This window comes from Pogoniulus pusillus, chromosome 15, assembly GCF_015220805.1.
Source record: "Pogoniulus pusillus isolate bPogPus1 chromosome 15, bPogPus1.pri, whole genome shotgun sequence".
In the NCBI taxonomy this organism is placed as follows: Eukaryota; Metazoa; Chordata; class Aves; order Piciformes; family Lybiidae; genus Pogoniulus; species Pogoniulus pusillus.
Window position 1 is genome coordinate 23,034,970 of NC_087278.1, and position 14,996 is coordinate 23,049,965.

The 14,996-nt window shown below is 43.5% G+C and overlaps 1 protein-coding gene across 18 annotated transcripts in view; it reads right to left on the reverse strand.

Moving 5' to 3' along the window:
* MICAL3 (microtubule associated monooxygenase, calponin and LIM domain containing 3) overlaps positions 1-14,996 on the reverse strand; it is a 218,544-nt gene that overhangs the window by 86,413 nt on the left and 117,135 nt on the right. For 16 of the 18 annotated variants that reach the window (XM_064155739.1, XM_064155748.1, XM_064155746.1 and 13 more), the window contains 2 exons: positions 5,028-5,214; positions 381-469 (listed from right to left, as the gene is read on the reverse strand). In XM_064155739.1, coding sequence (XP_064011809.1) covers positions 381-469; positions 5,028-5,214 — 276 coding nt within the window. Of the gene's footprint in view, positions 1-380; positions 470-5,027; positions 5,215-5,882; positions 5,991-8,538; positions 8,647-11,180; positions 11,359-13,261; positions 13,319-14,996 lie in introns of those variants that run through there. The other 2 variants (XM_064155754.1, XM_064155753.1) reach the window with 2 other exon arrangements.

Genomic DNA, 14,996 nt, shown 5'->3' on the forward strand with positions numbered 1-14,996 from the left:
GGAGTAGAACTCCATGCTTCAGAGGACATGCAAAGAATCTGGTTTAGCTTAGAAAAACTCACAGGAAGAAAGCAAAACCAAGCTGGTACCATTATTTATCTAGTCTCTGCACGGACTGAGTGTCACAGCTGACAAGGAAACAAATCAAAATGCTGTTCTGGAGAGGACAGGACAGTATTTTACAGCAGGAAAGATGAAAGGAGAAGTGGAAACAAAAGGAACTGCTTTTAAATCAAATTTCTTGAACTCAGGCTCTCATGAAAAAGCAACTCAGTGCACTCCAATTTTTTCTACTTTCTGAAAGAAACCCAGCCCATTTGATTGTTCAGTATTAAGAATCAGAGCCTGTTAACACGACATGTTAGATGAAAATGAGTTACCTTTCCTGACAGAGAACCCACTGCTGGCCTCTTCCTTTGAGCATAACCAGAGAGTCGGTAGCAGTAGTGAGGCTTACAGTAGAATTTACCTGCAGGTGGAACAGGAATGATGGTCAGCAGTGAGAACACAGCAGGTTAGCACTACAGAAATATCCATCTCACTACAGCTTATTTCCTGCTGCCATTCCCAGTGCTTCCTCTAGTTTCTTCACTACACACGGAGGCAAACACTATCTGAAGTTTTAACTCCAAGCCTCCCCTCTCCCCCTCCTAGTTAGCCTCCTTTCCATTGGGTGCCTGACAGCCATTTAGCTTAAAATCCTAGCAAACACCAGAGCAGAGCAAAGCTGTGAGGCTTGTGTGGCATCACATGCTAACAATGCGGCAGTGTGCGAGGAACAAAGAAATCATCACATGAAAAGCTGGCAGAAGCACTTTTGGAGAAAGCAAGAATGAATACAGCCAGCAGAGGCATGTGAGAGAGGACAGTGTTAACTCCCAAAGGGCCATCTCTAAACATGCACACTGGCCACTTATAGGGAAAAGACCAACAGCTAAGGACTCTCTTCCACAGTTAAGATCTTTTGTGATACTAGATGGAAAAAGCAAGAATGAATACAGCCAGCAGAGGCATGTGAGAGAGGACAGTGTTAACTCCCAAAGGGCCATCTCTAAACATGCACACTGGCCACTTATAGGGAAAAGACCATCAGCTAAGGACTTTCTTCCACAGTTAAGACCTTTTGTGATACCAGATGGAAAAAGCAAGAATGAATACAACCAGCAGAGGCGTGTGAGAGAGGACAGTGTTAACTCCCAAAGGGCCATCTCTAAACATGCACACTGGCCACTTATAGGGAAAAGACCACCAGCTAAGGACTCTCTTCCACAGTTAAGACCTTTTGTGATACTACTGACTTAGTAACACCCCAGAATTCTAGATGAGTTTTCACCCATCTGCAAATGTCAGGAAGCCAAATCAGCACTAGCAATACAAAGGCAATACACATACAAGCAGTAACAGCAGCAAACTGATGGTACAAAACTATCTTCCAGTGTACCTTTATCAGAGTATTCTGCTTGCTATATGCAGCCCATAGCATCTCCTACTGCTATCCTATTCCCACAACCTTGCTAATGCATTTCCAGTCTATATTCTGCCCTTTGCCTCTTCCTCTAGTTGCTCTGGGTTGGTATTTGCACAGTGGTTTCTTTTACAATCTAAACCCCTATCTTTTGAGAAGTCTATGCTTAAATAAACATTTCTTTATATTTATTCTTTCTAAACTGCCTGGGGAAAAAAAAGAACAATAACAGAAGATTTCTGCATGAAAATTCTCAGACATTGAAGCCTAAAGCCCAGACACTGCCTGCAGAACACTGCAGAAGGCTCATCAGTCCAAAGAGATAGGTGAATAGCAACAGTGAGTCTGTAGCTTTGTTATTTTTTCTCTCAAAGCAAGCCCAGAATGAGATATTAAGCTAAATTTTCACGGATTAGATAGGACACTACACACTTCTGTTTGCCTGTATCTGCTTTACACACATACACAACTGTTAGGCATCTAATGCAGCACTGATTGTGAAATGTTAAGTGTGCTGAAACTCTGAGCTTTGTGTTTGCTTCACTGAGAACAATCTGGCCATAACTGCATGCATAAACCTGCTTGCAGAGCAAATCACTAAATCTGGTGGTAAAAACTGTTTCAGAGTACACAGCTGAGAAAGGAGCTTAGTCTGTTATTGCTAAGCAGAGCAACTGGATACTCAGTCACTTGTGAATGATAAAATAATATCAGTGCTAAAGTAAAAAAGAAAGCTTTTCCCCAATTTTGGTTGGTAATGAAGGTGTTACTCTTCCATGTTGATCTCAGAATTATCACTGGCCCCTTTAAGCTCACACATCAAGTTTGCCAACCTTCAGGCCAAGTAATAATGGGTTTCTATTCCTTACTCAGAGGCTGATTTGATGATTCCAAGTTTCCTCAACTCTTATCAAGCAAGCAAGTCTATTAAAGTCATTATATAATGCATTACAAATACATAATTTTGGATCTTTGTGCCCCTTAAACCCAGATGGCATTTTCACGATCATTATTATTCTACGCAGTCTATGCAAAAATATTCTTCCTGGCTAAACATAGTATTAGACAGCTCTCAACTTTAGAACATTTTGAGCAGTAGGACATCCTTGAGTTTCATCCCAGAAATGTAGAATGGTAAGGGTTTGAAGGGACCTCCAGAGATTGAGTCCAATCCTCCTGCTAAAATGGGATCGCCGAAGACAGGTCACACAGGAAGGCACTCACATGGGTCTTGAAAGTCTCCAGAGAAGGAAACTCCACAACCTCTCTGGGCAGCCTGTTCCAGGGCTCCATCGCCCTCACAACAGTTTTGACTCATGTTAATATGGAGCTTCCTATGTTCCATTTTATATCCTTTGCCCCTCATCTTATCACAGGGCACCACGGAAAAACGATCATAGAATCAAACAGGTTGGAAGAGACCTCCAACATCATCCAGTCCAACCTAGCACCCAGCCCTAGCCAATCAACTAGACCGTGGCACTAAGTGCCTCATCCAGGCTTTGCTTCAACACCTCCAGGGATGGTGACTCCACCACCTCCCTGGGCAGCCCATTCCAATGCCAATCACTCTCTCTGCCAACAACTTCCTCCTAACATCCAGTCTATACTTCTCCTGCCTTGAGACTGTGTCCCCTTGTTCTATTACTGGTTGTCTGGGAGAAGAGCCCAACCCCACCTGGCTACAGCCTCCCTTCAGGGAGTTGTAGACAGCAATGAGGTCACCCCTGAGCCTCCTCTTCTCCAGGCTGCACACCTCCAGCTCCCTCAGCCTCTCCTCATAGGGTTTGTGCTCCAGGCCCCTCACCAGCTTTGTCGCCCTTCTCTGGGCACATTCCAGCACTTCAACATCTCTCTTGAATTGAGGAGCCCAGAACTGGACACAGCACTCAAGGTGTGGCCTGATCAGTGTTGAGTACAGGGGAAGAATAACCTCCCTTGTCCTGCTGGCCACACTGTTCCTGATCCAGGCCAGGATGCATATCAGTTTACATTTTTTACTTCACCTTTACCTCGATGAGTGGAAAAAATCCTCACTACTAACACCTCTTTCTACACAACCATATCTGGAGTAGAATCCTTCCCATCTAACCTCTCACTAGCTGTACATCATTTTGCTCATTTTCTCCTATTGAGGTAGGAGCAAAGGTAAATGACAGCTGCAGAAGAAAATAAATGCATAGCTGATGAGATCAGTAAAGGCTCACCTGAAATATTCTGTAATTCCTCTCCAGAAAACATGAAATTTCTGTCAACCTCTGCTCAAGCCAAGAATGCAACACAAGGCTACGCTGAGAAGTGATGTGTGATTTCAAATTCTTCTTCTCAGTATGCACTTTGATAACAAACCAAGTTTCATCTGTTGCTGGTTTCTCAGATTTGTGACATGTGTCTGATGCTTCCCTTCATTCTTAGCATGCTAGATTCTGATAGTGATAATCAGCAGCAAGCTTTGTAACCATATTCCTTCCTCCTCAGTCTACCAGATACAGACAACAAATCACTACTCAATCTTCAGTAACTACTTCAACAAAGCTTTCCCTATGTGTTTAATGTTGACTCACCTCTATAAAACTTCAGTTCTCTACTTCAAACTACACAAATAGAACTTGCATTTGTAATGAGCTATTACAGAACCACAGAACTAACCAGGTTGGGAAAGACCTCTAGGATCATCGAGTCCAACCTATTACCTAACCTTTCTAATTAACTAAACCATGGTGTGAAGTGCCTCCTCTTAAACACTTCCAGGGATGGTGACTCCACCACCTCCCCAAGCAGCTTGTTCCAGTGGGAAATCGCTCTTTCCACGTAGAACTTCTTCCTAACATTCAGCTTGAATCTGCCCTGGCACAGCTTGAGGCTGTGTCCTCTCGTTCTGTCACCTGATGCCTGGTAGAAGAGACCAACCCCAGCTGGCTACAACCTCCCTTCAAGTAGTTGTAGAGAGCAATGAGGTCACCCCTGAGCCTCCTTTCCTTCAGGGTCCTGTTTTAGTACACCTAAAATAAATGTAGAGTTGGACAGCTGTGATGTCTTCAAGAAAAAGCTGACCACATCTGTTTGTAATGTATTATCTTCTCTTTAGTGTTAAGAACCGAGGAGATTCCTTTTAGGCTTGGGGTGAGGGGAAAGTTCTTCACTGAGAGAGTCATTGGACACTGGAATGGGCTGCCCGGGGAGGTGGTGGAGTCGCCGTCCCTGGGGCTGTTCAAGGCAGGACTGGACGTGGCACTTGGTGCCATGGTCTAGCCTTGAGCTCTGTGGTAAAGGGTTGGACTTGATGATCTATGAGGTCTCTTCCAACCTTGGTGATACTGTGATATTAAAAGATGAGTAAAGTGCCTAGCCTTCAAACTCAGGCTCTAAACTCTTTTAAAGCCCCCAAGTACTAGTTGTTTCTGGCATTCTAGCAGCTGTTACTATGTTACCTTAATTACTGTGGTGGGTTAGGAATTTACATGTTGGGAACAGAAGTTACTCTCAAAGCAAAGAGTTGAAGTCACTACAGGGATTTCCAGGAGAGCTAAGAGAATTCTGACAAGAGGGCAATGTCTCTTACCATCTTCAATATCGTAGGCGTAGGAGGAGAGCCGCAGAGTGGTGGCGCAGTATTCACACTTGAAGCAGCTGCGGTGGAAGAACTTGCCCTCAGCACTCAGCCTCTCCATCACGTAGACCCGCTTGCGGCAGAAGTAGCAGACGTCACTGCCTCCCAGGTTTTGGGGGAACTCCTTTTTGAGTGAGCCCTAAGTGGAAAGAGGCACAGCTAAATCCGTGTGTGTCCAGCCTCACGCCAGGGCTGCAGAGTTACATTGTCTCTTTGTTTAGGTAGATACAGGAGCATCTGGATGCTGCGGTTCTTTCACACACGGATGCTGCACTTCCTGGGCACAATTCACAGGTTTAAGCAGGACAGCAAAAAGCTAACCTCTTTGTCCAGGGAATAAAGTCATAGGATGCCATGCCTACGTATGACAGGAATAAAACAAGCCCTGAAGAGTGGACACCAGCTCTGTTAATGATGAGCCTGGAACACATGACTAAAGGAGGCATATAATGTAAAGCCAAGAGCATTTGAAATCCCCAAACAGCAATGCTTAGTCCTACATTATAAAAATCAGCAGCTCCTCCACAAAACAATAATGCAGAATTAGCCCCCGTGGATCAAACACATCTTCCTAGATATAACAAGCAATTTATCAACTGTTTATGTACAACCTTCAGATGCTGAGATGAAAACATTTTGCAAGGAGAACAAAGACAAGAGGGAGGGAGGATGGAGAAAAGGAAACAAAAGCAGTCACAAAGCTACCACAAAGTCCATCGGTGGCAGTAACAGCTGCACACTCATAGTACTTCAGCTCTACAGCACCTCTAATCACAAACACACAGCATCTTCTGCACATCATCTTACCAGTTCCTTCTTGTCTAGAAGGGTTTTGGGCTGCTCTTTCCTTTGAAGCTGATTGGCTATCTGCTCAGCCAATGAGCTCACTCCGCCTGTGTACATCTTTATATACTTCTACCAGGTGGATGGAATGAAACGAGAGTGAAGTGAGAGAGGGGAAAAAAATCAAATTAAAAAAATGGCTAATATGAAAACAGGTTAGGTGGTGAAAGGTGCAGAGAGGTCAAATCATGCCAAGACAGTGGACAATACGACGTGACAAGCAGTAACAGTGAAGCTAGTGTCATCAGAAACCACCAGTGCACTCAGAATCAAGAACCATCAGAAAAGCAGCTTGCGTTTTGCCACCCCCAAGTGCTCTCAAAATCCTGTGACAAAGACTCAAACAGAGCTGCTTTTCACTTGGGGGGCATTTTGCACCCAGAAAACAGCATAGACACTTCTCAGGCATGGTCAAATACAGGTCAAGATCTTAAGTTCCAGGTCACAATGGCACCAAAGATCTTCTAGAAGACACGTTACACGAACTAATGCAGCACACTGATCACAAGGTATTAATGACCTTAGCAGCTGGAAAGAATTCATTTACAGGAGCAGGGAGAAATCCTCAGCTAAGGACTTCAGTGATTCAAAATCATACATTTTACTAATGCTAAAAAACACAGAGAAGTTTATAAGGGAAAAGGTGGCCAAAGCCTCATCCAATGCATTAGAGCCATACTTGCACCCATCTGGAAGACAGCAGCTTGCTCAGCTGCAAATGTGCCTTTTCTCCATCATGGGTACTGATTCACTTCATCACTTTGGATACCTACAAACCCTGCAGCACTCCATGAACTCTAGGCTTGACTGTTTCATCATTTTGTGCCATCTAAGGTGTGTTTGCAAGCCACGTTCAGTCACTTCAGGAGAGGACAAAGTGTTTCTCACAGGAAATACAATTGTTGGCAACAGTTACATGGTTAAGAAAATTCGGTGTCTGCATCCATGTTAGCTCAAACCACACTGCAAACGTCACACACTTCATCCAGGGCAGCAAGGAGCACATCAAGCAATTGTCCTTTTCCTGACCAAAAAGCATTATCAAAGTTTCTAGCAGGAGTTTCCTCAGCAAGTGAAAGACCACAGAGACACTGCAGCTTCTGGCACGTGGGAAATGGGTAACAGCTTTCTGAAGGAAAGGACTAAAGCTGCATCTCACATTGTCTGAAGCACACCAGTTATCTCCCACAAGTCGTAACACAGCATAAACTTCATGCACATAGTTATTAGGCTATTAGGAATGCTTATGGCCTTAACATGTTTAGAGAACAGCAGAAAGCACCACAAAACCTGAAATTCACTACAGAATGGATACTTTTGTGGGGAAAAATAATGTTGAAAATGGAGCACTCGGCCATCAGAGATCACTGCTGCTGTTGCTCAAGTCCCAGGTCCTTAGGATCTGGGCCACTGCAGCAATGAGAGTTTATTCTACCCAGTAAAAAACCTTGCACCTTTCTACTGATTCCACCCTGAAGTGCAGAGCACTCACAACATTGGTAGAAGCAAGAACACACCATTTGCCTCTCAATGTTTTTCAAGTTCCACATTCTTCCCCAGCTAGTGTGTGCACAGTTACATGCAGCCAACTTTTCATATCATGTATACCTTGTCCAATACTGCATTTTAAAAGGTGCCTACTGGAAATATTGTCTTCAGCATTGATCTCTAATCAGCAACCACAATCATCTCTCCAAGAGTTCTCCATTTTCCTTTAAAAGGCCAGAAACCTTCAGGGCTTTTAAAGTGTTTTTCAGAAGACTGCTCAAGCTATTCCATGGGAAAGACTTTCTCTTAGCTAAGCAGGTTTTGATTTGAAACCTCCATCCAATCTCACGTGCAGATGCTTCGGGATCTTTACATTTCTATCAGCACGTATGAAGTTCCACGCTTCAAAAGTGGTTATGCTGATCTTAACTCTCAATACCTTAGACTATTTGGTGGGGAAAATGCAATTACTTAATTTCTGATCTGAGGTTCTGTGTTTATTTGGTTTGCTTTCCCCCCACACATCACATCTGGCCTAATGTTGGGTCTTAAATGAAGCATTTTCTTTCTTCCTATTGGCAAAAGCCCTTCAATGTTGTAAAACTCAGCGTTTTCAAGAGCAGGCAAAGAACCCACTACAACTTAAGTAAAATCAAGATCTTGTTGTTTATATATGACAAGTGCAACTAGTTCAAATTCCCAGTGCCTTTCCAAGAAGCCAAGGTTACTTACTTCGCTCTGTCCATGGAGCACATCTGCACAAACGCATCCTGTAAGTTTGGCTCAAGATCCCAACAAAAGCAGCAAGCTAAACAGGAAAAGCTTTACTGCAAAGCCAGGACTCTCAGTGCTCAAAACCCCTGATTTGAGAGTGAGGTGTACCACAAGCTTTTCATTTACACCAAGCATTGAACAGATCTAGAGTCAAACTGCTTTATGCCTGACAATAACCAAGCTACGCCATAGGCTGCCTCTGTCTCCTCGCTTGTGCAGCGATGCGCACAGGCATTGCACTCTGCAGGTGAAGCACTGCAAGCCCAGCCATGTCCTGTGGCGTGTCCTTGGCTGGTGGGCTAGGGTGCAGCAAGCAGACACAGCTGAGTGCACCTTGCAGCATTCAGGCTAATGCTACCTGTCGGAGAGAGTCAGATGAAGGTGAAGAAGGGCGATTAGAAGCACGGAGGCTAAGAGAGAGTTCCCACTGGTCAACAAAGAATCGGCGAGACGGTTCAGTCTCAGGCTATAAAATAAAATACAGACATCACAACAGTCACACATGGCTGGCTACAGCAAAAAGAGAAGAAAGTAAGAAATACTCCTCTGCCCACCATCCAACAACATTCTTAACATCATCGAGTTGGAAAAGGCCTTTAAGATGGAGTCCAACCATTATCTAACTCTTAAAGACTCCTACAGGAAAACTTGGAGGAACATGCCCAATGTATTCTCACTTTCTCCCTAGTGAGGCAGAGCAAGCTAGTCTTAATTTGCTCTTTATGAAGTTTTAAGTTATTTAGGACCATTTGGAAGCAGTTACCTACTTCCACACATAGCCAACCTCCTGCAACCCAAACAAGCCACTGGCAAAGATCCCAAACCAATTTCCTCTGCTCCTCCTGTATCTCCAACTGTTCTGTGTTACTGGCCCAAGGCACTAAGATCATATTTCATTCCATGTGAGACTTTCTACATTTTGACTACATAAGCCAAAAGCCTACTCTCCTTGGGGATAGAAGAGAAAGAAGCTGTATGTAATGGCAGGAATTAGCAGCAAATTTCCAACCTAAAATTTACTGTAACTAGATGGGAAGCATCACACTAAGAAGAATAAAACAATCTAGAACACTCTCAAAATGGCAAAGCATAAACCCTAAATTGAGAATTTGGATCATTCTGAAACTGGTTCCTCACAGGAGAACTAAAATTGTAGCCTTCCACCAAACCTCTCTTGTCTCTATGGCTCATTATGCCTAGGTCCTAGGAATTACTTCACATAAGGAAAAAAACAATAGCTGGAAGTATCAAAGAGTCTCTGAAAAAAATTAATTCCTAAAAATTAATAGCCCAGAAAGTAAAAAAAAAGGATGCAAATGTTAAATATTTGACTCTCTTTTACAAGAACATTATGGGTTTAGTTCTAAAGGGGAAAGGTCTGTGTCGTGTAACTGCATGACACATGGAAATAGCTGTTTCTATCCACGGGATTAAATCTAGTGGACAAATGGCAGAAGAGTTTGGCTTTCAAAGATCCCACAGTCTTAAAAATAAAAGCTGTGTACTTCATACACAAATTTTCTTTGCTTAAGGTTATCAACAGGTTGCCCAGGGAGGTGGTGGAAGCCTCATCCCTGGGAGTTTTTAAGGCCAGACTGGATGGGATTCTGAATAACCTGATAAAGTGCGAGGTGTCTCTGCCCATGGCAGCAGGGTTGGAGCCAGATGATCCTTAGGGTCTCTTCCAGCCATGTCAATTCTATGCTTCTAACATTTAATGAAATCTCTTTTCTGAAAACATCTCTCTGCTAAGCCTTCTCCTCTCACTAATCCACTCATTTTCTCCCTTTAAATCCTATACCACAACCCATCACTGCTTACAGTGATCAAACAGGTTTCCTCTCCTTGCCCTCCACCCTACCCACCTTCCTTTCCTCTACTCTGTGCTCTCCATTTCCCCTCCTTAATTCCACTCTATATAGAAATCAAATAGTTTTGAGAACAATCTTCCTCTTTCCATTTTAATGCTGTTATCTTTTCCACCCTCCAAGGGGGAGTTCAAAAATGTCAGCAACAAAAGGTTCATCTCTCTATTACCATTTCATCTGAGTTAAGAAATGCACCTGAGCATGCTGTCCTTGGATCATGCCCAAAATCTTCAGTTGTGTTAAAAATGTACAAATAGGTGCTAATATACTTAAAAGATTCAAGTCTCTCATGGTTACCTTCCACATCTCCAAATTCTAGGTCAAATCTAGCCAAAGGTTCACTCTTCCTTCCTGGAGAATGGCTTCACTGACTTCATCAGCAAAGACAACATCCCCAGCACTGAAAAGTGACCTAGAAGTTATAGATTTTCTTTTGGTATGGCTTGGGAGTTCTGTGCACCAGCAAAAGCTCTTCATCTTCCAGTCAAAAAAAACAGCTTGATTTTGGATGGTTAACCCAAAACACTAAGTTATGGAAAACAACTGCTTCTGTAGATGATGTCTTCCAAAAGCACACTCTGTTTTGCCAAATGCCCCTGAGAACTAAAACCAGGGATGGGCAAGCAACTAGAAACTGAAGATGCAACTGATCAAACTGGCATGGTTCCATGTGCCAAAGATTCACACTGACAAGAAAACTAAGTGTAAGACCAAACCCAAAGTCTATGCACAGACTACAGAATTAAAAGTCTGTGCACAGACTGCTAACTCTATTGCTGGAAATAGGTACACAGGAAGTATGGACACAAAAGTAGTACTTCAGAGCCAGGAATTAGGCTTGGAAAACATAAATGTTCTTGTTTCCAGAAGCAAGTAAAATTTGTGAGCAACTGAATGGTAAACAATGACTGAGATAACTTCATCTCCAGCAGTCCAGCTGGTTCTCAGCATGTGCTCTGAAGCTTGGAGGCTGTTTGTACCTTACTGATTAAACTGTGTTTTGAGAAACACTCTTCTGCATCAAGCAAGGAGACAGCTAAGAATTGGCAAATAGGATAAAAATGCTACATAAAATAGACCTGCAGTGTCTTTTTAACCTCATGACTGTACAGAAGTGTATTTTTCTCTTCCTCTGATCCCAGATGTCACCAGCACCCAGAATCCCACACTGATACAGGACACCAGATAGGCAGGGCTGTAGTCACCTGATGCCTCACTGCAGGTCTGGACTCCAGGAGGGCAGCCAGCTGACATGCCCTTTGCTCAACATTATCAGGCACTTGGTCATCAGAAAATAAACGAGGAGATCTCTGTGAGATGAGGAAGGAGGAAGTCAACAAACCACCAAAGAAAGCCTCAAAAGAAACCAGACACCAAAATGCCACACAAAAAGCATGAAAATCACATGCAGAACAGTAAGGAGCTCCCACATGAAGGCTCTTTGTATTCCAAATGTCTGCTCTTCCAGTCAGGTGCTAAGCTTTGACCCTCGAGGCTGAGAACAGTCCTTATTCAGAGCTCTCCTATCTAGGACTTGGTGCAGCCAAAATCAAAACAAGCACATGGCTTGCCTCTCTGGCACTGCCATCTAAGAAGATCCAAACAAAACAAAAGGGGAAAAAAAACCCAACCCAAACCAAAAACTCACATAAAAAACAAACCTAAACCCAACCAACACCAAACCTCCCCCCCACCTCCAGAGTTTATCATGCACAAAAGAACCTATTTCCCATGTTATTGCATCAGAGTTCTTGATTCTCAAGGATTTCCTCCACATATCTGTAGCTGTGCTTCTCATATGTTGTGCACAGAAGCACGTTTTTAGGACAATGTACTTCAGCTCACCTAAAGAAAGACTCAGTTTGCTTAAAGATATTGGTGTATGAAAAGGGACTGCTGTACTTACCAAAGAGGATGTTTAAGGAGCCTGCACGGTTGAAGCACAGCAAAAGCAAAGCACAGCAAAATCAAACTAATGATGGAAGCTGCCATTTCTACTTCTGCAGCTTCACTGTCCTCCTTGTTGTGACTGCACTACTGTGTCAACACATCCCAGGCACAATATTTGACACCTCTGCTACTCTGGTCTGTCGTATCAAGCTGCTGTGTGCTTCACTTACTGACATGAAAAGACATGGCCTGTGGCCTGCTGTCCAGGACAAAAGTATCACTTGCAATATCACACAGCCTTCAACTGATTTATTTGCAGGGTTCAAAAGTAAACGGGGACCAGGAACTACAAATATGTGTGTGTAGAAACCTCAGGCTTGATTTGACAAGCATGCCAGGGTGCTGCTACACATTGCTAACTGCCTTCCAAAGTAGCACAGGAAGGTGGGTTCACACCCAGTTTCTGGGATACACTTTTCCCATTCATATGCATTAACAATACTCCCTACTTTCATCTGCTTTCAGTTCCACCTACTCCTTCCTACTAGATCATTTTCACTAAAACTAGGGCTTATTACAGAGCTGTGGGCTTCTGTGTCACTTGCAGACACACACTTACTCATTTTCTGCTGCCTGTCAGAAAACATTTAGCCCACAAGAGTCTTTTGTTAGAACACATTCTGAAAGTTGCAACAGTTCTGTAACTGGCTAGCACTTATGACTTAATTCAAAGCCTTTTCTGGAATGTCAACTAATTTGTCAATATGAATTCAAATCAAACAATTCTTTGGAGTGCCTGTCTTTTTATTCCCTGTGATTCTGTATAACACTGAGCCATTCAGACAGACTGCTGAATATTTCATTGTTAAGAAGGCTTCAAAGTCTCTATACTAAATAATGCCTCATCATTTTCCCTTTTCCTTGGGCCTGTAGGAGGCATGATGGAATGCCAGTGGTTTAACCATCCAGAAAGCAAGCAGTGAGAACAATGCCACCCCGTTCGGATGGATTAGCACAAACCATAACTCTTCTTGTCCTGCAACAGCCACAGCATACTTCACTAAAGAGGTGGTAAGAGGGGGGAGAATGGGAAGAGCTTAAGTGCTACACCTCTGGCAAAATGAAAGCTACAGCAAATGGCTGGTGAGGGCTGGTTCTGTATTTCTGTGGGTGTCACACAAACAGTCCCTCCTGCCTGACTCTCAGCCACCCCAGCGTGTTAACAGCAGCACTAGGACAGGTGTTGTTTCTCCACCCCGCACCGCACACACCCGCCCAAGCCTTGTGCCATCAGCATCCATGCCGTTCGTTCATGCTCTTTACCCTCTCCTGCCTGGGACTCTGCTCCCCGCGACAGCCAGCACCAGGTTCCCTGTTCCTCTGCAGGCGACAAAGGATGAGCTTAACAACAAGGACAGGCCAGTTTCCAAGGCAAAAAAAAGCTTGATCTGTTTTTCTTACAATGCAGGCAGAAAAAGAGGTCATAATGACAGCAAACCGGCTTATTAAGAGTACTCCAAACCTGGCATAATAATATTGGCTTCTATAGGATAATTCAAAACCATACATTCATATTAGGTTAGTAAACCATAATATAAATGTAAAGAAATTAGTACAATAAAGGTGGCAAGACATTCAATCTAACTCATACTGTGATGTTAGATCAAAGAAAGGAAATTGAAAGTTTAAAAGAAGTGGCAGAATGAATGTATTAGAAGTGCAGAGGTACAGGCTTTAAAGACATTAAGTGTAGCAAGAACACAGATCCAGCTGATGAGCTATGAGAGCTTGGCCAAGGCAATTCTGGGCAAAGAAATCATTCCTGAGGATAAAGAACATCCCCAAAAGCAGACCTCTTGACTGAGTCTAACAGGCTAGATCTGTAGCAGAGGGAGTAAAAATGCCTCAGAGTTCAAAGAAGGAAATAAAGAAATACTGAGAAACAAGACATGGAAAAGCTTCCAACAGGACACAACATACGAAATGCACACTGGGATCCAGCAGAAATTGGCTTTCATACTGAACTAGGCAAGCAAGAAGGACAAACAAACACTTAAGAAAATCTAGGGCAGGAAAATACAGAGCTAAGGGGTCCTTAGTGACTGAGAGCCAATTTCTCTACAGAGGAAATTAATCCCATGCCATAGATTAAAAAGTAAAACTCAGCATTTAACTGCCTTAGTTTCTGTAACTGTAAGCTTGGGGCAGTCACTCCTTCTCTCATCAAATGTATCTGTCCACATTTTCAGAAGGATGTTGCCAACAGGAAGGCAGCTTCCTTTCACATCATCTGAGAGCAACACACTCAATGCAGTCTAAACGTAGGGTTTGCAAATGAAAAGGGCTCTCCTTAGCTATTATGCCTAGATGCCCACTCCTGTATCCTTCCTTGCATCAGATGCTGTCCACAATGTGCCAGAAAATGACTTTTATTTGTAGGACAGCTTTAAATCAGATCAGTAAGCAGATGTGACCTATATTGTACATGCAAATACCAGAGAGGCAGCAGAGACTATGTGCTCTGGAGGTTGACCATAATAATGAGAGCAGGTTAGCTGTAACATTTAACTACAAGCTGAGGAGGGACAGTAGTAAGGCAAGTCATAGAATCACAGAATTCTCAGGGGTGGAAGGGACCTCAAGGATCATCCAGTTCCAACCCTCCTGCCATGGGCAGGGACACCTCACAATGATGTATGTTGCCCAGAGCCACATCCAGCCTGGCCTTAAAAACTCCCAGGAATGAGGCTTCCACCACCTCCCTGGGCAACCTCTGCCAGTCTCTCCCCATCCTCATGCTGAAGAACTTCTTCCTAATGTCTAATCTAAATCTGACTTCCTCTAGTTTGGATCCATTCCCCCTAGTTCTATCTCTACCTGACACCCTAAAAAGTCCCTCCCCAGCTTTCTTGTAGCCCCCTTCAGATAAGGAAGGCCACAATAAAGTCTCCTAGAAGCCTTCTCTTCTCCAGACTGAACAGCCCCAACTCTCTTAGCTTATCCTCATAGGAGAGGAGCTCCAGCCCTCTGATCATCCTCAAACTTTATGCCCAAGAGT